Genomic DNA, 25,882 nt, shown 5'->3' with positions numbered 1-25,882 from the left:
TGGTTAAGGAGGGTCCCATCTTGCCTTTGGGACCTGGACTATGAAATTAGGCAAAGTTATCCTCCCTGGTTAACTCAAAGTGCAAACGGGGAATGAGCTTCACAGGCAGAACTTGGTTGATACTGGTGAGTATTTGCTACCTGGGACAATAGTGTGTCCAGGCAAGCAAAACCCACAGCTTTGGTGGCAATGTGACCTGTGTCTGGTGGCAGCTCCCACTGGAGAGCAAACCCATCCCTGCTTGCCATCCAATATCCATCAAATCCCCCTGCTTTTGTTAACACATCATTCTTTGTTCTTCTAACACAGATTCTGGAAGAAAACATGAAGTTAGAGTGCAAGTGCCACGGGGTCTCAGGATCCTGTACCACTAAAACATGCTGGACAACCCTGCCCAAATTCCGGGAGCTGGGCTACATCCTGAAGGACAAGTACAACGAGGCCGTTCAGGTGGAGCCCGTGCGGGCGAGTCGCAACAAGCGCCCGACCTTCCTCAAAATCAAGAAGCCCCTTTCCTACCGCAAACCCATGGATACAGACTTGGTGTACATAGAGAAATCCCCCAACTATTGTGAAGAAGACCCTGTCACTGGCAGCGTGGGCACCCAGGGCAGGATGTGCAACAAGACGGCCCAGCAGTCCAACGGCTGCGACCTGATGTGCTGCGGCCGGGGGTACAACACCCACCAGTACTCGCGGGTGTGGCAGTGCAACTGCAAGTTCCACTGGTGCTGCTACGTCAAGTGCAACACGTGCAGCGAGAGAACAGAGGTCTATACCTGTAAGTGAGCACGTGGGCACGGCCCTGGCCACGGATACCTTTGCACATGCACTCAACGGACCTACACGAGACTGTCGGGCAGACCTGCTCTCCCAGAAGAACTGCCCGGGAACGGAGGCCCCTCGGTTCTTCTCACGTTTCATCGCTTATGTGGATACACATTTCGGACTCATAAAGCCAGCCAAGAAAGAAAAACAAACAAACCCCACCCTGAGCCACCTGACACATAAAAGAGAGAGAAAAAGATCATCTCAGTTAACCTGCACCTCTAAAGCAAGAAGCATTGACTGCCTTGTGGAGACACACCAGTCAGGGAGGAGTCTCTGAGGGTGGCAACTGACTCCTGGTTTGGAAAAGAGATGGTCAAATATAAGGAGCAGGGAGGGATAGGGGAGAAATCCCCCCAAAAGGGCTTTGCACAGGATGGGATGGACAGAGCCCCACCGTGAACGGCCCGTGTGAGCCTGTGGGTGACACAGGTTTTGGCTTCTACACTCGTGAAAAGCTTCTGCTGGTCTTGCCCATCTTTCCCCTTCATCCCCCTTGCCACAGCGAGTAGAACTGTTGAAGGTTTCTGTAAACACTGCTTTACCTGCCTTTTTCATGTGTGTGTGTGTGTGCTGCAGATTTTAGCACAGGGATTTGGGACACTCGGGCATAATAATAGCAATATTTAACAATTTATTCAGATAAAACTAATATTAATTTATTTAATTAAAAAAGAACTCTACCAACCTTTGGGGAACTATTCTGCAATTAAAGTAGATAGCTGGCTTTCTTTGTGGAATAATTTTGTAGGAACAGCAAGGAAAGAACTGGAGCTGTACATATTATTCTTAACTAGGATATTTCTATTAGTTGGACTTGCAGGATATGTTCTACAGTACTAGATGTTTAAGTACAAAAGCTGGCATCTTTATATATATGTACATACACAAACACTGTTGTTTTTGGGGTTTTTGTTTGTTTGTTTGTTTTCTCCTGTTTGCTGCTAGTTGTCTGGAACAAAAGTCGAGTGGTAGGGGTTACAAATCTTTACCAGGCTTTGTGGTTATTTTTTTTTTCTTCGATTAAAGAAAGAAGCATTAATAAAATCCTGTTTGGAATATGTCTAAAATTAAGAAAATCCAGACAAACTTCCATCTTTTGGAAAAATCAACCATAGGATAAGAGAGTATATTTTGTAAGAGACTATTTTTATATAAATATTTTATTTATACTACGTCTGCTTGTTCAACCTGTACTTTTTCTCAAAACAGGCATACAATTTGTAATTCTTAGGCTATTTAACAGAGAAAGGGTAATTAGTTTGTGAACACAACAGCAGCAAGCTGGATACATTCAGCTGCAGTTGGTGGATGTGTCAGAAAGCAGAATGAACTTTCTCTCCGGATATGTGTACAAACTGGCTCTTTTCCTGCAGCTCAATTTGCAGAATATGCAAAACAAGAACAGGGTATGTAGCATCAATTTTGTCACATGGCTTGAATTCATGATTGGTATTAACTGGATGCTCATTTATCCCATTCAAGAAAAAAAAAATGCGAATTAGCTTCCCACATGCGTCAGTCATTAAACTGTGGCGTTATGACTCGCAAATGTGCTGTGTGTGCTGTCAGTTAAACCTCTATATTGTGTTACTGTCAAATTGCATTTTAATCAGTGGGAGACTGTAGACTATGACTGTAAAAACTAGCATGACACACACCGTCTGATTCTCATAGATAGGATACAAAGCTTACTTTTTGTCCGACTCTTTTTTGGCATTTACATTATTCTTTCCTCCCCCACCAAAAAGGCCCGAGCTCAGAAATCCAGAAAAACATCCAGGCAAGTTTAAAGAGGCAAATTTAAAGACTACTCACTTGTTTTTCAGAGCCATTTTGCGTTCCCTTTATGGTATTTCCTTTTTATCACTGCTAATTTCTTCAGACATTTGAGTGGTAAATATTTCTCTGTGTTTTTAGAGTCATTCTGTTCCTGCTGCTTTACTCATTTGTGACCCATAAAAAAAAAAATCTAATTTTAATGTTGTTTTTCACTGGTTAATAAACATGGCCCAGGGTTACTGATGATATTGCAAATTGTCTGGGACACACCAGATTCTTTCCTACTTCCAGACCACAGGATCTCCCCCCTTTAATGAGGTTCAGAGAGGCATCAGTAAAGAAAACATTTCACTGACTCCTGTTGAGAGCAGCAAACATTACAAGGAGTAGATGATACAGGTTTATCTTGTGCCCATTGATAGTTCTGGGGCAAAACTCCCACCTAAGACTGTGAAAACAAAGAACTGAGAAGGGAAGCAGAAGAATCACCAAAAAAAATCAAAAGAAGTTGCAGTTTCACAGCCTGACCTTTTAGGGCTCATCTGAATGGTGGGGGTTTTTAACTCACTTCTTGTATATATATTATTTTTGTAAGAACACAAGCCTATGCAGTCCCTAGTCCTAGCAATGTATAATCAGGGTTAATACACAGTTTCTTTGCAGACCTGCCACTTAACACAAAATAGAAGGTTTATTCAATTCAGGCACCAGAGTGGCATATCAAAATAAAGCTATTAACACAATTTCATTTCAAACTGTCGATATAAAAGCAAATTTTTATTGGTCATTGAATCACTGCTCTGAGTTCTCCTAAATTCCAAATTATAAACTTCAAGATACAAAATGCAACCACATACAGTAGATATGTTCGTTACAACAGTGTATTATGGTAAAATAATTCAGATGTAACAATTAATATTAGAATTCCCCATCACCACCACTTTGTGGATACCATATCATAGTCGAAAGTGTGCTTTCTTCACTGACTAGAGTTACTTTACAAATTGTTACCTTTGCAGCATGTTTTTACCATAGGAGAGTGATCTGTAAAACTCCTGCTTCCTGTATATCTCCGTATGCAGTGATGTGCCATGTACAGTTAGCAGAATAATTACTGAAGGACAAATACCTTTAAACAGTTTTAGTCACAATAATAAAAAACTGGATGCACAATGGATTGGGTTTGGTACACATTTTCCCCATATTTTACAATATTGCTGATGAGAAAATGGAGAGAAAATTAGACAAAACATCAATTTGTTTGATAGCTGGAGTAACAGGTTGGGAACTGTGAACTAAAGAGCAAGGAAAACCAAATGCTGCATTCAACTAGAAATTATTTGGAAATTTGGCTGTGTCACCTCTGATAGGAGAAATCTGGCCCCTCAGAATGTGCCATGAGTCTGGAGTTAATTGGTCCTTTGCTAAATGGGCTTGAATGACATGAAGAATAAACAGGAGGAGAAAGATTTACAGGTTTGTAGATATTCCTCCCCCCAACAACAGTTTGTTCTTTGTGCTCAGGGATAGAGGGGCTCTGTTTTTCCTTGGTGGAGGAGCACACAATGGCAGGGAAATGCACCCAACTGCACAACAACGCGGCTCTCAAAGGAAAACAATGGTTTGTGCCAGCCATGGTCTGGGCCAGCCAGGGAAGTGCTGCATTGCTGGGCACAGAACAACCTCGCTGAGGCCTGGAAAGAGAAAACACATCCATGGAGCAGGAGGAGTGAGAGGAGTGGGAAACGCAGGAGAAAAGGCGTAGCTGCAAGTTGGGAAGTTATTAATGATGAATTCTTTGAGAGTGGAACCCCAGTTCATGGGAACGAAGCAGCTCTGCCTTGGGATTCCTAAGTAAGTTTTAAGGATTTTACCTCTCTGCCCTTTTAAGAGGACAACTAATCTGAATGCAATGAGCTGGATGTAGAAGCACTTCCATAAAACACGAATCGGTCAATGATTAAGTTTTCTTTGCCATGTATTCACAAAGCTAATGGAGATACGTCTTTCAACAGTGATAATTAAACTGAAAACATCCTTAAAATGTACTCTTAAGTGACTCATTTGGTAAAGTTATTGTAAGGGGACGTAGTAACTTAGAAAAAGAGAATAATGGACACGTACCATATTGCACAAGGCTCTTAATGAACTCTCCTGTGGATTGCAAAACTGTTTTGAACTGACCACACTTAAAAATCAATGTATCGAATACAGAAACATTGCAGGCTGCAGTCAGAGTGCACAGATTCTAAGATTCAACATAGGTATTTCTGGCAATATTTCTACATTTATCATTATAATCTATATGAGAAAATACACCCTATGAATCCCCCAAATGTGCATATTTACTAATACAGTCCCTTGCCCCCAACTTGTAATCCCAAGAAGTTGACTGAACAAGAAGGTCTCCGACTCTGTTGTTGGTAGAAGAACTGAACTGCAGACTTGGGGGCTGATATGCCCAGACAGGGCTGCCCAAACCTGTCAGATACCACTGCTGCCAAGCAACAGAGGTAAAGTCCGAATCAGGTTTGAATGGTCCAAAACTGTCCAAAATTAAACCAAGTACAGAAGTTTTATCACACAGCAGAACTTCAGGTGATGAAGCTCATCTAGATGCTAGAACATTCTCCCTTATCTCAGTGGTCACCATGACAAGTGACCTAATTTGCTAACCCAGTTCATGGTCTTTTCTCATCGAAATCACACCAATAATTTCTCAGAGGTGGACATTTTAATCTTGAACAGAAATTAAGGGAATTCTTCCTCTGGAAACAAGCAATTAATAACATATGATTAAGTCAAAATGCTGAAGAGATGTATGTGGATCTAGAGGACTCCACATGTTTGAAGGACACCAGAACTTTGCCATTCTCCTGTCCAAAGGCGATGCTGTAAAACCTTTAAGGTGTCTTTTCATGCCTTTAGGAAATTACTGATTTTCTGTTTTGTTGTTGTTACATATTCATAGATTCATCAACAGCACATATCATGTAATGTGCAACTGGGAACTGTAAAATAAGTCCCAGAGAAATGTCTCCTCTAAGTGTAGCACAATATATTTACTGCTGCTGTTGGGAAAGTTGCCTCCCATTGTCACCAGCAGCCCGTCTGCAGTCCCTGTACTTGTCACTTTATTTCCTCCAAGCAGTTGGAGTTTTAGCTCTCTCTGGAGTTTTATGAGTTTTATGAGCTCTCTGATCCATTCCCAGCCACTGAGGGATTGTGTGTTTTGGTTTTTTGTCTGCATGAGGGGCTGTGATACAGTAGAGAATGAGGACACCCAACAAGAAAAAACATTCTTCCTCTCACAGTGTACCTTTAATTTTTCAGACCAAGACAGACAAGAAATATGGAATTACTCTGTTATCTAATACACCATGTGCTCCTAACTCACCTTTCCAATGCTATTGAGAAGGCTGCACTGGTGGATTTTTGAAACTAAGTTGAAGAGAGTGGACTGGAAGAGGTTTTTCTCTGCTCAGCTGAATTTGCAAAAGAATTTGTAACAAAAACCTGTAAAGATGCAGTGCTGAGTTTTGTTCTTCATCAGTTTAGATGAGACTTCACATGAACAGGACCAGAGGTAGTGCTTAATATTAATGGAAGGAATTCTTTACCCATGGAAGAAATCCTTCCCCGTGGGAGTGGTGATGCCCTGGCACAGGTTGCCCAGAGAAGCTGTGGCTGCCCCATCCCTGGAAGTGTCCAAGGCCAGGGCTTGGAGCAACCTGGGCTGGTGGGAGGTGTCCCTGCCTGTGGCAGAGGGTGGAATGAGTTGGGATTGGAAGTCCCTTCCAACCCAAGCCATTCTGGGATTTGATGATTATCTCTTAATCAAATTTACTCATTGTCCATAACCCTTTTCTTGTTGCTAATTTTTCTCATTCCTCCAATCTGTTGAGCTCTGTTCACTCACACAGTGTCAGCAAACACTGATTTAACTATTAATATTTTAAAATTAGTTTGGCAGATTCCTTCCTGGGTCCTTTACGCCATTTGTCCTTTTATCCTGAAATCCTTTTATTATTTACACAATAAGAAGCCGTAAATACCACAACACATTTAGCATTTGAATTACAAAAAACCCCCACAAAAACAAACAAACAAAAACCCCACCCAAACAAGAAGAAACAAACCCAAAACTTATATTTTGATCCCATAGACTTTAGAAAATAAATTAAATCAAAATCCATTTCTCAGGTTTCTGGTATTGTCCCAAGGGTTCCATTTTACTTTACACCCTTTAACTCATTCTCAGCTGTGGAGCACAGAGATTCTCCAAGTGGTGGTAACAGCGTCTTGAAGAAAAGTCTTTTCTACCCAACTCCAACAGACTGCTTTTTAGTATGGGCAGGGGAAAGCAGTTCATTAGGGCAGACCCAGACAAAGCAGAGGGCTGGGCAATCACCAGCTCTGTGAAGCTGAACAAAGACAAGTGCCAGATTCTGCACCTGGGATGGAGCAACCCCAGATGTATGGACAGACTGGGAATGAGAGGCTGGAGAGCAGGAAAGGAATTTGGGGTCCTGGTCAACAGAAAATTGAGTCTGAGTCAGCAGTGCCCTGGCAGCCAGGAGGGCCAACCCTGTCCTGGGGCATCAGGGAGGGGATTGTCCCGCTCTGCTCTGCCCTGGGGCGGCCTCACCTCAACATTGGGGCAGTTTGGGGGGGCACAATGGAAGGAAGGGATTGAGCCATCAGGGAGTGTCCAAAGGAGGCAACAGAGATGGGGAAGGGCCTTGGGGGGAAGCCATGGGAGGACACTGAGGGCACTTGGTGTGTTCAGCTGGAGCAGAGGAGACTGAGGGGAGACCTCACCAGGGTCTGCAGCTCCTCCTGAGGGGCAGCTCCAATCTCTGCTCTGGGGGGACAAGGGACAGGACCCTAGGGAATGGCTGGAGTTGTGCCAGGGCAGGTTTGGATCTCAGGCAAAGGTTCTTCCCCCAGAGGCTGGTTGGGCACTGCCCAGGCTCCCCAGGGCAGTGGGCACAGCCCCAAGGCTGCCAGAGCTCCAGGAGGGTTTGGATGATCCTCTCAGGGACAAGGTGGGATTATTGGGGTGTCTGTGCAGGGCCAGGAGTTGGACTGGATGATCCCTGTGGGTCCCTTGTAACTCATGATATTCTATGATTCTGTGGTTCTAACTGGAAGACAAATAAAGGAACTTGAAAGACAAAGAAACTAATGGCCTGTTACAGACAGGGGTGCAGCCCAGAATACTTTCTTTGGAATATAGAGGAAAACCCCTGAACAACTCAATACATGGAAGGCACAGCACTGAGTCCACCAGGAAACACAGAAAGGGTTTGGCTAAAGGGACAGATTTGAGCCAAAGCTAAGCCTCCCCCTTTGTTACATGGCCCACAGTGCAATTTCATTTGGGTCAAGCCAAATCCAAGCATCTATTCCATTGAATCAGCAAGAAACTTGTTTTGTAAGTTGTTTCTCACACTTAATTTCTTACCCAGCAACTTTCCTTTTGCATGTGGGCCCGTGGAAATATGCACCATGGGCATTTATAAAACTATTTAAATGCTACAGAGGATATTAAATGCCCATTGCCTTGAGAAAGAAGAAGGGCAGAGAACATACAGTACAGGTGTAAGTGTTTGACCATAATGCCATCACACAGGACTGGAAGATGTGTCATTTATTACAAAAACAAAGGTACTTTACACATATTTTAAAAAAAATCAGGATGATTCCTCTCAGCTTTTTCTACTGCTGAGGTGTCGAGCCGTACAAATGTCCTGCACTGAGCCTGGCCTCAGCCAGCCACTATTATCCCCACAAACAGACAGGAAATCAGGAGACACAGAGCCCAGGAGGGTTGGCCAGTGGGCACAAAGGCAGCCTGTGAAAGATTTAGGACTACAGCCCAGATTTCTCAGCTTTTGCCATCCTGTTCTAAGGAACTCGAGCAATGACTGATTTGCCTCCTTTTATAAAATACATCCCCACATTTGGGGGTTGTGGAAATGCATTCACTGCATACAGTAGGTTCCCTGCGTGTTCTGTGTAGCTGAAGGGAGGAGACTCCTTCTTCTCAGGCTCATTAAATGCTGAGCACACAGTAATTAATATAACCTCCACATTAAGTATGAGTCATGCACCAGGGAAATGGTAGAAACCTGGTCTCATGTTTTGTCTCTTTAAGTCAAGTGATTAACAAAGCTGTGAGGCAAAGGAGGTAGCAGAGTAGGCTTTTTAAGTCAGGAGATGTGGACAGCAGTTCCAGAGAGGGAATAAATAGCTTCTGGCAAGCTGAAACTCCATGAAAGGCTCCACAAAGCAGGGGCAAGTTGCTGTGATGCTTCAGCACTGGAAGCATATAAAAAAGTTGGGGAATATTCTAATGGACAGTATTTAATAGGACTGTGTTAAACCGCCTTGTATTTGCTGCCATCAAAAGAGGGGGATGTGAGGTGGCTCACTCAGGTCAATGAGTTGTTTCAACCAAGTACAAATTGAGAGAATTAGAGTAGGAGCTAAAAAAATAAAAAATGGATTAAAGCCTTTCTGAGAAGTTAAAAAGGCAATTTATCTGCTTCTGTCTCTCCTTTTGTGCTCAGCTTGGGCACCTGTCAGAATATTTTGACGCTTGCCCATCTTTAGCTGCTAGCCACGTGAGCTGAATTCAGACTAAACAGTAAAGAAAAAAAGTGTCCCAGAATATATATTGTGTTTATTTAGGCCAGACCAGCTTGGATGAAAGTGGGGAATCAATCAAAGCCCAAAAGGAAGCTGGCAAACTATCAGTGCCTCGGCACATCCCGACGGCGCTTCCTCCGCCAGGGACAGCGGTGAGGGCTGGGAAACCCTTGGTGTTCATTGCATAACCTTGGCTGATATAATAACCAGATGAGATAAGGGGATACACAGCCCTTAATTAATGACTACGCACCGAAGTTGTCATTTTGATGACTTGTTTGGGCAGGAGTGGCAGTGGCCGGGTGATAGATTATTCTCCCTTTATCCTGCCACAATGACATCTGCTTTATTCACAGATCAGCCACCAGTTGCTACAACAACGCCAGTGTGCTTTAGAAAATGTTGTTGAGCTGCTGAGAGAATCTTGGCTACCCATTAGCAAAATGTTAACTATGCAAAACCAAAGAGCGTTTGGTTTTGTTGTAGGAGAGAAGTCAATGCTCCGCAATAAGTAAGAACGTCAAAAAGAATTTACATTCAAAAAGTGGAGAAAGGGTTTAACCCATGATATCACCATGATTCAGAAATCCCCCTGGAATTCATTAGTGAGACATTAGGCCTGAAGAATAGAGAAAATAAATAATGAGTTTTAAAAAGAAAGAACAAATACACTTTCTTCTGAGCAGGTTGTTGTCTGCGGCATTTTAACACATCCGTTGCCCTTCATTTTTTCCTGTTCATTGTCTTAGACTTTTACACAGTAATCCTTCACTAATAGGGGTTTATTTATTTTTATTTATTCCTTTTCTTCCCACTTAGCACTTGGAGGAGACACTAGATGCTGTTAAACCATGCCAGGAAACCGATCTGGCTGCCAGCAAAGTCCCTCGCTCCCACTTCAGTAGAACATGAGAGAACCTCACCCTCCAACCTGCTCCTTAGAAAGGCAATTATAGGAAAGCATTTGCAGGAGGAATGACTTTGTCCTACAGCCAAGTAATGCAGCACCATGTTTGAGAGCCAAGCAAGGCACTCCATGCCTGAGGGACCAGGAGCCACGCTGGGAGCAACTGAGTGTCCCCCTGGCAAGGTAACTGGGGATGGACTAGAGAAGACATATGGTCAAAGGCATAGAAATCTTTGTGGGAGAGGCATCTGAGCTGCAATATTTAGAGTGAAACTCCTCCAGTTCCTAGGCAGGAGCTGCTTGTCCTGTCCCAGGTGATCCATGTGGGGCTGCCTGCACCGATGGTGCTGTTAATGTGTGTCAGACACATCTCGCACAGAGAGGCTTCCCTGCTCCCCAGCCCTGCTCTCCTTCCAAATACAATGGCTCTATCCATCTTGGCCATAATTTTTCATCCACCTCAAAGTTAAGTGAATGTAATTCCTAATTTGTTTTCCAAATGACTCAAACAATTTTCTTCCCTTTGTCTCCCCAACCAGATCAGATCGATTTTACAATGTGTCGTACTTCAAATATAACTTCATTAAATGTTTATAACATTAAGAGGCTAATGACATAAGCCCTGTCTGTGGTATTTATAGGTTTTATGAAGAGACTGAAGAGCTGAGAGAGCTGAAGTTCAGGTTAATTCTTTCAGAACTAATTTCAACACCTAGTCAGAGCTGTAAAACACAAACTACTAGTCCTACTTCAGGGCTATCATGTTAATTTAACTATAAGTTTATCAACCCTATTTAATGTTGAAGTTTGAAATCTCAACCCAGCCCACAATAGATCATAGGTGTATTGTTTTTCTGTCACAGTAAATAGGTCCCAAATGCTGATCTAATGATCTCGTTACATAATCAAGCTCAAGAAATGTTAAGGTACTTATCACTGGAAGAATATATGTGAAAATTTGTCAGGAGCCATTTTTTGCTACATTCTAAACACTTTTTATATTCCCCTCCTCACAGTGGCTTGCTGGGTTCTATTTGCCCCTAGTTTGATAATTTTTAATTGGAATTTTCATGTTATGATTGCAAAGCCACATTTTTTGCAGCTAGAGCTTTTTTTTTTGCTGCTCACCACCATCCTGTCCAACTACCATAAGTCTGGTTTTCCTCCTTGATCCCAAGCTTCCTGCTTCTTCCACAGATCCTTCCTAGAACTGCTGATCTTCAGTTCATGGGAATCAAAGGCACATCACAAATACCAACGGAAATGCTGAAGTGGAACTTGCTGAATTATATTCCAATAATTTTCAAGGGAGTACAAGTGGGAAGTGGTTTAGGGTTGGGTTTTTTGGGGATTTTTGGTAGGATGTTTTTTTTGGTTTGTTGTAGCTCACAGTATAATCAGAGCTTCAGAACTGCCAGTGGAAAACTGTTCTCAGAAAGCGATGGCTGCAGGAAGACACACCTGAGGCACATATCATCAGGATCACATATGCATATGATGTTGGGCTGGAACTGGATGATCTTTAAGGTCAATGACTCTGTGTTCACATGATGCACACATCAACAAGCTCAGAGCCTGTCCTGCTTGCCCAGGAGACGTGACCTCTATCACTGCTGCTGCAAGCACTGAAGGGAGTAAGTATAAAACTGGGAAATAGGTGTGTTACAGGTGACTAATGGGTTGCTTGAAGCTTTTTAATATGTTGGATCATACCTTCCCAACTTTACCCAGGAATACCAGCAGACATTCTCCTGTCACTGAGACTAAACTCAGATTTCAGTTGGTCTCAGACATAACTGGAACGACCATATCGGACTTGATGCTGTTCTTTTAGACTTAGTGCAGTCCAAGACCAAGTTCAGAGCTCAGGACACCTACCCAAGGCACCAGTCACTCACTCAGGGCTTCATCTCTTCAGGGACTAAAGTTTAGTCTCAACTTTAAAGAAAGAGTATGGCACAAAAGGTAATTTTTGAAAGGACTCTTGTACCACAGGTACAGCAAGCAGAGAAAAGCAGCATTTACCAGCATCGTTGTCATGGCTACAAATTGAAATCTCTATCTTCCACATGTATGGTATGTAAGCTGGGAAGAGTCCAAAGAACATCCTTTACAAACCAGTGTTGTCTGCCCCCAGCCCGGAGGGGGAAGCGCAGGCAGCCGTGGAGCCCCCGGGCTGCTCTGCCCAGAGAGGCAGTGCCACCCTCACTGGGCCACCACCAGCCCACACCACCAGCCCTCCTTTCAGCTTCCATGTGCCTGTGCAGCACTGGCAAAGAGTTCCCTCCCCAGCTATCCAGCTAAACCCCAGCGTGTGTCCCTCCTGCCCTATAGCCGGCCAATTTCGGCTAATTATACACTAGGAGCTTTATTTCCTGAAAATGGATATTGCCTTACCCAGAGGTATGGATAACATCTTCATCTGCCAGAAACAGGATTAGTTTTGACAGAGTTATGTTTACAAACATAAAATTTATCACTTTTTTTTTGTTTTAAATAGCACCTGTGTACACCTGGAACAAGACAGTAGCTAATGATTTATGTCGGACGGTAACAACGGCTGTTTTTGCTGGAACTGTGCCATAACTTAGTGTCTGTTACTCTGCCCTATTGGGTCAAGACAACACATCAGTCAAGTAAATCACTTAAGTAAATTATTGAGGACTTAAATTGACTTTTTCTACATAATATGTAATTACTTCCTTGAACCAACATTCCCTTACATCACCGATCTAAAAGCTTTCTATTTATTTTTTAACTGAATATTGATTGAATTTAAATTACAGCCAGCACGTAGGATTTATCTGGAGTTCAGATTCTAGGGAGCAAACTTTCCGTCAGTGCTGTCAGCCTGGCAGTCCCTGCCACCCACACACCCACGTCACCCAGAGCTGCAGGTTTGCCCACCACCCTCACAAGGCAGAAACTGGGGCATCTGCTGAGACCTGCAGTGCCAAGACACTTGAGATTAAATTGCTGGGAGGCCTGGAGATGCTGAACTGGTGCAGCAGCGCTGGGGAAGATGAAAGACAACTTTGCAACACCAAGATTTGGTGAAGCAATGAGGGTTTCTGCCGCAGCCAGCAAGGCTGTCAAAGCCAGAACTGGGAATTACAAGTGAAAAATCTCCATGGGGACTACAGAGATTTAGGGTCCCATAAGGCTGTACTGCTGCTGACTGTGCCTCTGCTCCTGTCACAAGCCTAGAAGAAAAGCCAAATATGCAGAGTTCTCATGTCATTACAGAAAGACAGCAAGAGAGACTTTGGCAGATCACATTCTGCCTCTGAGCTCTCACCATCACTTCAAACACAGGGTGCTTGTACGTGGCATTGCAATGATGTCAGAGCTCAGCAGCCCTGAGACAGAGAAACCTGGCCAGGTCAGCTGCTCTGCACAGATTTTTGCCCTGTGATCTATAGTGTGAGGGCATCAGTTCATAGGGTGTGGGCCTGTGTCACTCAGATGTCAGGAAAAAGTCCTCTGAGTGCAAATATCCTTCCTGTCTGACAGTTGTTGCGTCCTGTCCTCAATCATCCTCCCCAAACCACCCTTCCAAAACCTATTAATGAAACCCGTCTGTAAAGTAATTTTCCTGCTTTAGGAGACAACCAAGTGGAAACAAATACCAATCATTTTCAAAAGTGTCTGCATGCAAGTTTGGTGGAGGGCAGGAGAGACAGGAAGGAGACTCTGGGCTCAGAGAAGGAAGTTTTCAAGCTGGAGGAATCTCATAACAAAACCTCTCCCACAGACAGAGATCACAAATGCCCTGCTGCTCTGGGCATAAAGAAAAAGCCCTTTAAATTTGAGTTTGAAACTGGTCAAGTGACCCTGGGCTGCAAAGCATGCCTGGCTTTGAGAAAAGGCCAAGGAGGTGGCTGCTGACCATCACAATGATGAGCAGGAGATCAAATTTGTCAATGTGCAACATTTAATATTCCTTAGTCAGAATAATTTCTGGTAAAAATTGGCAGAAGTGGTGAATATAATTCTCAGTATTTTATTAGTGAGATGGGAAGTTAATGTGAAAGGGCAGCTAAAAGTACTTCTGCTAAGACTAGAAAGTATATTAAAGTCAGTGTTGTCATGGATTACACCCAAGGTCACAGGATTCAGTCCCAGGAATTGATCAGTGATATTTACAACTCAACAAATTGCTTTGAGCAAGCGTGACATCATGCCCCACACTATTTACCAGAGGAACTACATACAGTGAGGCTGTAAAACAGCTCATCAGTCTCTGGGTAGGTGAATGTGGTTGGTGGGAGTTTCAGCTACAATTATTCTAATTCTACTCTCCCAATCTCATAGAATCAACCAGGTTGGAAAAGACCTCTGAGATCATCAAGTCCAACCCTGGATCCAACCCCGCCGTGGTTCCCAGCCCATGGCACTGATCCCACATCCAGTCCCACCTTCAACACCTCCAGGGATGGTGACTCCCCTCCCTCCCTGGGCAGCCCATTCCAATGGCTGATCACTCTCCCTGTAAAAACTTTCTTCCCAATATCCAACCTAAACCTCCCCTGGCACAGCTGAAGACTGAGCCCTCTTGTCCTGCTGCTGCTTCCTGGGAATTCTACACCAAGCTGCAACTGTGTGAACACAGGAGAGCAAGAAAGTGTTGTTGGGTGAGCACCTGAGCACTCTGCTGACTGACATTCCTAGCCAACCTTTTTATTCAAATGTGAGACTAGAGAAAGCCACTGTCTATTTAATGCAGGTACTTGTATTTTAATTAAGAGTAATTTCAAAGAGCAAGGTCCTACTTGTATCTGTTGCAACAGCGTAGGGTGACCTGTCTCAGCACATCAGCAGCCAGAGCAGCGTGCTGGGGCCAGGCCAGCTCCTGCCTGTGCCCTGAGAACTTCTCCTCAGCAGCTACAGACACTTGGGCTGAACCTTTGGGGCTTAGTTCTGTGCTGGGTTATTGACCATGAGCTCTGAAGATGTGTATTGCAGCAGCTGGGCTCAGTGATCCTTGTGGGCCCCTTCCAACTCAGGATAGCCCTGATTCTGTGATTCTGTGTTTCACAGGCTGCCCAAGTCTGTGAGGAATAGGAGCTGGAGGAGAAAACTCCCCACCTGCCCCCAAGGGGGGATGTAATGGCAAAGTTCCTCTGCACATGCTGCAGAATAAATCTGGAGGTGGGAGCCCTACCAGACCCCACGGACAACAAGGAGATGGAGCTGGCTTTGCCTCAGAGCACCAGTTCGACCTGGGGGCTGAGGGACCTGCTCCCATCATGCTGATTGGGGACCCATCTCACACTCCCCATCCCTGGTGTCACACAGCCCCCAGACCCCCACTGCACTGCTCATGGTGGAAGCACCTCTTCATGCCCTCCCCTTCTCACTCAGCAGGGCACAGTTTTCACTGTAAATGGCATTTTTTTCCATTGCCAAAGGAGGCAAATTCATGTAATTGCTTGTGCTTCAAGGTGCTTGTGGACTTTGACCAACTGGTTTTATATAATCAGACTTTTCCCCTCCCTGCTGGAATCTGTCATTCCCTAATGCAGTACTTTACACAGCAAATTGAATGTGGGTTTGTGGGTTTTTTTGCTAACCTTTATGAATCCTCTTGAGTGATCTGTGGATGGGATCAGCAAACAAATTTTGTTCTGGCTCTCCAAATCCCGACACATGAATTGATTTCAGCAGGACACATTAAGTGAATGATGGATCTCTGCCAAAAGGGCATGTAGGATTTTGCAAAGGGGAGGGGGAAAGAGGAAGACTTTGCTTTCTCCCTTTTTTCTCCCTCTTAGCCCGTCTTGTTGAGAAAGGGCAAAAGCACTTAAATTCATTGCTCTCAAAGTACACTGGTTTTCTTTTCTACCCTCTCAGAAGTCCTTTTTCTTCTGGGCTTACCCATTGTTGCCTTCCTTACAGCAAAAAGAAGGGGGATGTGTGATTGCCCCCCGAGCCGTGCCCACCCCACTACAACGGGCACTTCCCCGGCAGCCCTGGCACTGCCAACCCTCCCCTTTGCTTCCTGAGCCTCCACTGCCACTTTCTCAGCACATTAAGGCTGGCAGGGAGAGCGGGGCTGTGGTAATAAATGGCAGTAAGATCACCAGCTCGAGGGAGCCTGTTGCTCTCCGTTCACAGCTCTCCTGAGAAGTTTCCAGAGGCTGCTCTGTATTCCGAGCCAGAGCTTTGGATGCTAATTTGTTGGCACTGCAAACTCCCCCTGCAAACCATAGATCCCATGACCTTCTTCAGTTACAGATAACACAAACTACAGTTAGATTTAAGTGGCATATTGGTTAACCTCAGTGGCTCGCAATACTTTCCTTTGACTCCCTTTCTATCACTAATAAAGGTTTATGTTACAAAGGCACCTTGGAGTTCCTCGCAGGGAAATCAAGCCAACAAGCCCTTTCTTGTGAGCAGTTTTCTGCACTGAGCTTCTGCTTTAAGCCAGGCTGTGCATTACAAATGCTCTGAAACACCAGCAGCAATGAAGACATTAACACTGAATTAGGACAGGTGTCCTGGCAAAATGCTTCCCAAATTAGGTGCACTCTGTAGTAACCAGTATTGCTGCTGAAATTTTCAAATCCTCCAAAAAGATTTGTGGACAGAATCACCACATAAAATCTGGCCTGGCTCACCACATCCAGTGGTACTGCTGGTTAAATAAAAAGCACTAACAAGAAAATAGGGCTGGAGTATTATTTTTGTCTTCATAATGTGAGAGACAGCCACTACAGCAAGGAAAAATCTAAAACCCACCTCCATCTTCTCATATATTTGGGGGGAGTTGAGTCATGTTGCATTTTTTTCAGTCAGAATCCATTTTTCTCGCACACGTGTTGAAACATTTGGTGCCTGACATCAAGAACCCTTTGCCACAATCCTTGAGAACTCCTTGCTCTCCATCATGGCCATGAACAGGCTGGTTGCTCCGAGCTGGGTTAGCAGAGTGTGCAGGAACTCTCTGGAACAACACCCTCAGGAAGCAGGAGCAGGAAGCTCATTGTGTTAGAGAGTGTCCAAAGGAGGCAACAGAGATGGGGAAGGGCCTTGATTTGAAGCCGTGGGAGGACACTGAGGGCACTTGGTGTGTTCAGCTGGAGCAGAGGAGACTGAGGGGAGACCTCAGTGCAGTTCCAGCTGCCTGGGCAGGGGCAGAGGAGGGGCAGGGACTGAGCTCTGCTCTGGGGGGACCAGGGACAGCACCCAGGGAAGGGCTGGAGCTGTGTCAGGGCAGGCTCAGGTTGGATCTCAGCCAAAGGTTCTTCCCCCAGAGGCTGGTTGGGCACTGCCCAGGCTCCCCAGGGCAGTGGGCACAGCCCCAAGGCTGCCAGAGCTCCAGGAGGGTTTGGCTGATCCTCTGGGGCACAGGGGGGGACTCTTGGGGATGGGCCTGTGCAGGGCCAGGGTTGGACTGGATGATCCTTGTGGGTCCCTTCCAACTCAGCAGATTCTGGGATTCTTTGAAAAGTCAAAATAGAGTTATACAGATTTTTCTGCTTTTCAGAGGGACATTCAATACCTGAACAAAATATTTAGTAACTCTTAAATTTTACTTCATATTTATAGCTACTTCTACTTGTAACTACCAAAAAATCTACACAGGATCTACACAATTCATCTTTTAGGGATGTGCAGCCGTAGGAAATTTAGCCCTGTATGTTGTACACCCTTCATCTTGTACATTAGGAATGGTACCACCTTCATCACAGAAACCCTATTCCACATCAGAGGTGAATCCACAGCTCTGGATGTCAGGAAGTCACTGTTTTTCTGTGGTACAGCACAGCAGGACCTGCAGTAGGTAGTGATAAAGTTCACATCAAATGCATGCCCAGCTGTGAGGTTCCAGCAGTGTCTCAGGACACCAATGGGTGTAAGTTCATAGAGGTGGTGGCAGAAGTCTAGAAATGGAAAAACTAGCGAGTTCCACACTTCGACAACTTTTTTGGAACAGGTTGTTCTTGTGCAGTTCAGTCAACATGGCACATGATTTAGGGCTGCCCTTCACCCTGGTGTGCTGTAACCAAAGGGAAAAGGGTGCAGAGACCTTCTCCAGATAAACCAGTTCTAGACCATTTACCTTGTTTAAAGACACAGAGAAGAGTCTGCTTGATTATACAGAACCAGGTAAATTCAACCCAGTAAAGCAAATCTGCTCTTTGCTGCCAATATATCATTGCTGGGTCAATTATTGTCTTCTAAAAGCTGATGTTACACAAAGAAAAAGTCATTACTGAGTTGGCTCCAGATCTGCTAATTCATCTAACTCTTCAACAGTTGGTTCAAGAATGCTAATTAGTAGTAGTTTATCATTAACCAGCTTGCTTTATTTATCAAGATTTGTCTTTGTTTGGCCAGGGACAAGACTGCTGAAATTCTGTTCTGTTGTTTGACTTGCATCTTGTTGAACAGTATAAACTGGATTTATATGGTATGAAATGATGAATGGGGGTTGAGTCATTTCACATATTAGCATTTCATACTGCCTGAAATGGGACAATTAATTAAGATAATTTCTACAACCTGTGTAATTGTTCCTATACATCTCAGGTAAGGAAAAACTACAACTTCACTATGTCATAATAAGTCTGAGCATCCAAATATCTTTTAAAGCATTCAATAAGATTTATGATCATCTTCTCTTTATTACTAAAACTAGGCACTAGCATATAATGGAGGTGCCAGCACCTGACATATCTAGAACAACACTTAAACCCAGACAGCCAAGCCCCTACATGTGCACACTTATACAAGTGGTTCTTCTGGAGATGATTTTTCTCCTTTTTGTAGTTCCTGGAAATATTTATCATCAATTCAATATAGTTAAGGAAAGCATTCTGCTGTTAAATATGCTCAGTCAGATTATGCTGCCAGCAAACAGGGAACACAGGGCCAGTGAGACCCAGAGGAGGGTCCTCCTGTGCTACAGAACAGGATTGAGGCAGTTTGTGAGTGCAGGAACTGGGAAGGAGTTGTCAAACTCACTTTCCCTTTTCTCCCAGCTGCTAAAGGTGATGAGCAGGACACAACAACCCGTGAGATAGAGAGGTCTTAAAAACGGACAAAAGAGAATCAGGGAGCTTTCCCAAGTGCTCTGTGCCAGGTGCCACTCCATTCATCTGTGGACTGCAGCCAAAAGGGATCCCTGCTGGCTCCCAGGAACTGCATCCAGTGCCAGACCAACCCCCTGGCCCCTGCTCAGCTCTGTGTGCAGGTCGTGTCACCAACCTGGGTATTTTATGCAGCCTCAGGCAGGATTGCAACCCTGTGCTCTTCTGGAGCAGTCCTTGAAGCTACAGACCCTTGCCTTGGCATTCAGAATTCCTGGCAGAGCCCAACAGCTCCTGCAGCTTCCCATCTCCACATCCCTGAGTGCTGAAGCACCTTGAGCTCTTCCTTGACACACTCCATGTCCCTTCCACAGCAGGCTCAGTATGAACAGCACCTTCTCGGATTGATATGCACAGCACAGTATTTTGAGGTAATTACATTAGATTGGGGCCCTCCTTCTTCAGTTATTGGTTTGGCAATTAAAAAGCATTAACTAAGAAAGTCAAAGATTGGTAGGTTTACTGAATGACTGAATATTTATAAGTATATTGTACTTTAAATTATTCCTCAGCTTTGAAGAGAAACTATTATAACGTGCATTAATGTATTACACTGAGCACTTCCTCCTATTAGATTCTAATGTAATGAGATGATTTTCTTCCTTCAAGAGTAGTGTCTGTATCAGCAGAAGAGAGAAAAACATTTATTCCTTTCTTCTGTGGGTTATTTGGGATAACTCTGTACTTCATTCTTACAATTAGCTATTAAAGCAGTTGACTGAAATCTCACACAAGTTTGAACAACATCCATCAAGTGATGCTCCACTAAATTTAATGATTCAATGGTGGAAAAATAAATAAGAAATAGCAAAAAATTAAGTCCCCAAACCCCAGATCCTTACAAAACACATGGTGTTAAAAACTACATTACAATGTGAGGTTTCAAGGCATGTATTATTCAGGACAGCTGAATTCACACAGCCAAATGTCATTACATGATAATTATATTACTTGGATTTGCATTTTGTGGGGGGCCTATTATTTCATGGTTTAGAACACATTTTCTCATTCTCTAAGCTATTAAACATTACAAATAAGATTTGCTGGGTGAGTGTTTGAGTTTTTAAATTAAAACTTTGCTCTAAGGCAAGTAAAATGAAGAACTGTCCATCTATAGGGAGAGAGGGGAGACAAGTACAGCATAACTATGACCAGCTACTCCCATCAGATTTCTTCTTCAGGTTACAGAATTCTTTAGTAGAAAGACACTCCCTGAAAACCAAAAAAAAGACTCTCTTCAGTGAAATGGACCTCTAGGTAAGGCAGCGTGGGAAAACCCTTAGTATTGTCTACCATGGCTAACCCTGAAGAGCCTTGTAGAACCTTTACATCAGGACCAAGTGCAGGACTTCCATTCTGCAAGACCCTTGTGTTCACCTAAACATGGTTTAGTAATTGCTGGTGAGAGTCTTGTACTAGACAGCTTAATTCTGGTATGTCCTGCCATACAGATGTGCCATAGACTTGTTTTCTAATTAGTGACCAGTGATCTGAACTGTGCTCTGGGATGATGTACACCCATGCATTTGAGACTGTCTCACACTGAAGCCTAAAGAACTTTCATTAATTCTCCTTTCTGTGCTCGTGAGTTTGGCTGTAGCAGCCAGAATATTCAAACAAGGAGCTCTTTGAATTTTCCAACCCAATTTTTGCAGACCAAACTGGCACAGGTGTCACAGCCATCAACTGCCCTGAAACTTCACCAGTTCTGAGGCTGTGCTTTGAAACACAGATAAAGCCCTTGGCTAATGCTGTTGGGAACTAAAGTAAATTCAGGTTCTGCCAGGGTGTTTTGAAATGCAGGATTTGGCTCAGAATAGATTATCTTCCAACATATAAACATTTCAGTCTTTTCTTGGATTTCATTGTCTCCCATTTGTTGTGATTTAATCCAGGAACAGGGTCCTTTTGAATGGCCCCTTCGATGGCTTCTCTGCCTCATCCCTCCATTCACTCTGTCACTTGTGAAACCATTAAAAACCTCTTTTGATCTCAGAGGCCACAGCATGTCAGCAACAGGGACCTCCTTCCCCTTGCTCCCCATTTTCCATCCCACACCGCACTGGAACCGCTTTGCAGCTCAGAACATGGTTTAGAAGATTCGGGAGGAATGGACACATTCCAGCCTCACAGATCACACTGAAAATGGGAGTTCCAGCAGAGAGAAAAAAAACTTCACAGTTCGTGACAAAACAGAGTAGCCTCTCTTAAATTTCATGGGTTGTATGGGTTGTTACCTTTTTTTCCCAATTCCTTAAATGTATCCCAGTTTTCCCCACAGCACATTCTTACTGGTTTTGCTGAAGTCTTTGACCAGTAACCAAAATAGCAGCTAAGGTTCTCCTTACAGTCTCCATGGAATTATTCTGTTGGTTTGTCACTGTCTTGTTGCTGTTTAAGACTAACTAGGTTTGGATACCAAAACACTGTAATCACAGATTGGAATTTTCTGAATTATACTCCTTCTCTTTCCCATGGGAAAGGCAATGTCTTCCAGCTGTCAGGTCAGTAGGTGGTAACAGCCCCCCTGATGCAGGGCTGTGGGTCACCCCAAGTTCTCCCTGTTCTGGAGCTGGGAAGATCACCCCAAATTGCAGTGCCAGATGTTGCTGTCCCCACAGAGTATCTCAAGTTCTCCCTCCTTTCTGGCTTCCCTCTGAGATTTCTTTCTTGGCATCTTTGCCCCCCAGAGTCATCCCCAAATTCCCTGCTTAAAGAATTGGGCAGAGAACACCTCTTTGGAGACTGATCCACTCAACTGCTGTATTCTGACCTGCTCTTATTGTCATTGATGTTCATGGGTTGCTTGATCAGGACTTCTGACCAGGCTTGCACTTCTTCACAAGGAACAAGTTGTTTGGGTAGTTTGGCTGTTTATTTCCTGGAGAAGAGAAACACTAATCAAGGTCCATTCTGTCTGGGACAAGGGTTTGGTCAGATTTTGCACATGTCCATTGAAACATTCATGTAGTATAGATAAATTTGTCAGTGAATATATATACAAAAACACATATATATATATATAAATACATATATATATACATATATATATATACACACACATCTCTTCTAAAATGACTGTAGTATGAAACCTTAGACTTAAGTTTTACTTTTCCTGAAACCCACAGAAATATGAATTTAGTGCTGGAGGACTGAATGCTGATTACTAGAGGAAGGGAAGTGCTCCCACCAGGCAAAGCAAAAGTCCCACAGAAAACACATTCATGCTGTCTGCAGAGTCCCACGTGTCAAAATTTTGTTAACTTTAATTGTAAGTCATGACTGGAGTCAAAATTAATCTGCTGAGCTACTTTTCACATGTATTCACAATCTGCACACCAGTGATACCAAACTGGATATCAAACAGTTTTATAAAACTGATTAGAGCTCTTTATGTGAGCAGTTGTTGACTGACTTGGATTTGTAAACACTTGAAAAAATTCTTGCAACTTAAGGAAATCTTATTATGATTGGGGAAAATTCCTATCCTTTCTCCTCATGCTAGGCAGCCAGAAAACAAGGATGCTTTAAATTCCTTCAGTTCAAAGGAGTTTGAGGTGTGCTTTGAAATGAGAAATGTACTTCCTCTTCCTGCCTCAGTTTCCATTTACTCTGAATGGCTGAAGTTACTCTAAAAATGTTTTATATTTAACAGAAAAATTAACTGCAAACAGATCAAACACAAAAATGTCAGAACTGTGAATATGTTTATTCCTTCCCTGCCCAGCTGCTTCTATGCCAGTTAGAAGTGGTGCCACTGTGTTATGAAGAAAGTCCAAACCCCCCCAGCCTTCCAGGTGTTTGGGAAAGGAGAAGGAACAGATGAGAGGAAATAGAGTTCTCATTCCTTCTGGGGGTAAACCCAAGGATTTTTCCTTCCCTAAGTGGGACAGCACACAGCCTGGGTGGACACGGTGAGTCTCCCATGAACCTGGTCCCTCCCCTGCCCCTGTGTTTTCCTCACCACCTGGTCATTCCCAGGTAAATAAACCACAAAAATCTTTTGGCACTTCAGTTTCAATCGGTTTCCCCGAACACTTTACAGTCAAGTGAAATATAAGACAGGTACACCTGAGCTATTTAGAGCATCCAGAAAGCCCCAGAGCAGGGCACAGGTGAGGTGAGGTGGAGCCCAGCCCTGCCCTCAGCCCCACTGCCGAGCTGCCTGCCAGCATCACCAGCCCCAGAGGAGCTCTCATTCCTTGCATTTTTAAGGGAAGCAGTTCTGACACTTCACAGAAGCAGAACCAACACTTGGTTGTTTTTCCTCTTCTCTTCTATCAACAGGTGACTTTGGGCTGAATTAAAATGGGACTTGTAACAAAAAATAGCCACTTCTGCTCTGCAGCCTCTGATTACTCAGAGCCCTTAAGAAGCTCTCGTAGAAAGGAAAAGCTGCAGCGTTATTTTCATTTCTCTGTTCCCTTGTTGGGAACCCACACGGCATCCAAGGCTCTGTCTTTGTGCCCACTGAGCTGGATCTGTAAAACAAAGTCTGTACACCACACTCCATCTAACGAAGCTGTTTGAGGCAAATAACCCCCTGACACCCTTTGAGATTTTCCCTCCTCTTATTTCTTCCCCTTTTTAATTCCATCCCAGCAATTGCTGGTGCTCTGGCTGAATGCAAGGGCCTTCCTCTTCAGAAGCTGATTGTAGCAAGACTTAGATTCTACCCCTTTTGAAGAAAAATGCCTCTTGACAGCTCTTTGGAAAGAAGGGGGAGTTCTGTGCAGGGGTGACACTGGCAGAAAGAGTTGGCTCTCACCGTTTCTTGAAGCTGCATAATGAATGAAATGTTTAACAGAGGAGAGGATGTAGGGCTGGCAACACGTATTAGTTAAAGGGCTTTTTGAAGCCATCTGTCCACCAGCTTTAGCACTACTGAATGAAAATTCGTTGTGAAAGCAAAAGGGACAGACACTCTAATCTTCCAGCTCTTCATCCTCCACTGCAAGGCAGCCAAAGGCACTTGCCATGCTTAGGGAAGGAATGAGCTCCTCAGCTAAGGGAGGGGTGCTTTGCCCTCCTTTTAAATGGTTCTGCTCACAGTACTTGTATCAGTTAACAGCATTTACAAATGCAAAGTACCAAGAAGGACTGAAACAAGGAAATCCAGCTGTATAAAAATCAGCTACTCCTGATGTGCACTTCAGAGGGCAAAGTAACAGGATTTTAGATAAACCAAAGAGAGCTGCAGTCTCTTTTCCAAAAATAAAACTGTGGTTTAGTGCACCAGAAGTCCTGACTTTTGGCTCCTCTCTTTCATCACTGAACCAAAACTTCCCTGCCATGGCTGGCCCTGCTGATGCTCATTTTGGAGGTACCTTTCTTAGTGATTTATGCTCACCTCTATTTCTGCACAGACTGAGGACAGAACAATCCCTGTAACGTGGGGATAATTTGTGGTATTTGCTCTTCACAAATAAAAAGCTTACTAGTTCCTCAGTGCAAAACTGAGATTTGCTAAGAGCATACAGTTTATTTAAGAGTTTATGAAACTACCAAACGACAGTTCAAACTGCAGACTCCTCTGCAGAACTCTCTACCATCACACTTGTAAGCAAAGATTGAGAGCCAGAGATGCTTTCACACCCCACAGCACATGAAGACACAGCTACTCTCTGATGAAACTCATCCTACTTGAGACCCGCTGTTGATTCAACACAAAAGAGAACGAGACCATGTTGAACCACTAACCCTCTATCGCCAAATGTGGGAAAATGACGTGTTAATTTATGCAACAGGATCTGAAGAGCGATGGAAAAGGAAAGAAAACCATCCCAGCAAATGTCTTGGGTGCGCTCTGGCCTACTGGATCCGTGCACCTGGCAAATCAGCAAACTAAAGCAAACAAAAGTGGGAAGTAAGTTCATGCTTCTGAAGAAAAGAAAATAAGAGAATTTCCCTCGCCCCCATTCCAAGTTTGCATTATTATACTTTCCCAGGGCTATTCCATGGTAGTTGTTACCATCCTTCAGAGCCGTTGTTTGGACAGCTTGAGCAGTGGCTGCAAAATGAAGGAGATATTTATGCAGTTGAAACTGTAGCATACAAGTGCATCTTTGGTCCTAATTTCATCAGGAAGAGATTATATGGAGAGAGTTAAAATGGATATAGAGATGAAGGAAAAACAACTCCTTGAAAGCTTTGTCCCAAAATGTTAAAAAATAGGATTTAAGCGGAGTATTCTCTAAGTGGCACCTCACTGTTTAGGTTGCATAGTTTGCTCTCTGGAGCCCAAGTAGCTCAAACAAAATTATAACCTGGAGAAGAGACTGTGGAGCTCCAGCCCTGCTAACAGAACATTTTGCAATCAGCTTGCAAAGGGCCTGTTTGTGAATGACAATGTGTATGTGTGCGGCAGGAAGAAATAAGGCACATTTGGAAATGTGTGGGCTCTGCTGGCAAAGCAGAGGTACAGAGAGCCTGTGCATGGAGCAGGTACCTGAGGGGACCTGGGGCCTGAACCACCAACAGGGAGTGATGTGGTCCCACATGGGTGGGGCACAGGAGGCAAAGCTGGTAGGAGCCCCATGGAATTCAAAATTAAGGCACTGTGGTGAGTGATCAGCTTCTCTCTCAGGAGCCTGGAAAGCTGCTCCAAGGGCTT

At 43.9% G+C, this 25,882-nt stretch overlaps 2 protein-coding genes across 2 annotated transcripts in view; both read left to right on the top strand.

The window, feature by feature from the left end:
• Positions 1 to 4,658, top strand: part of WNT7A (Wnt family member 7A) — a 40,606-nt gene extending 35,948 nt beyond the window's left edge. The window contains exon 4 of the mRNA XM_064668066.1: positions 310 to 4,658. Within this exon, the coding sequence (XP_064524136.1) occupies positions 310 to 789 (480 nt within the window). The 3' untranslated portion in view covers positions 790 to 4,658. The remainder of the gene's footprint in view (positions 1 to 309) is intronic.
• LOC135420517 (uncharacterized) overlaps positions 1 to 25,882 on the top strand; it is a 490,234-nt gene that overhangs the window by 110,894 nt on the left and 353,458 nt on the right. The window lies entirely within an intron of this gene.

Source organism: Pseudopipra pipra, chromosome 11, assembly GCF_036250125.1.
Source record: "Pseudopipra pipra isolate bDixPip1 chromosome 11, bDixPip1.hap1, whole genome shotgun sequence".
Lineage (NCBI taxonomy): Eukaryota > Metazoa > Chordata > Aves > Passeriformes > Pipridae > Pseudopipra > Pseudopipra pipra.
Note: the sequence above shows the minus strand (reverse complement) of the source record. Positions and strands in the feature narration are given on the sequence as shown.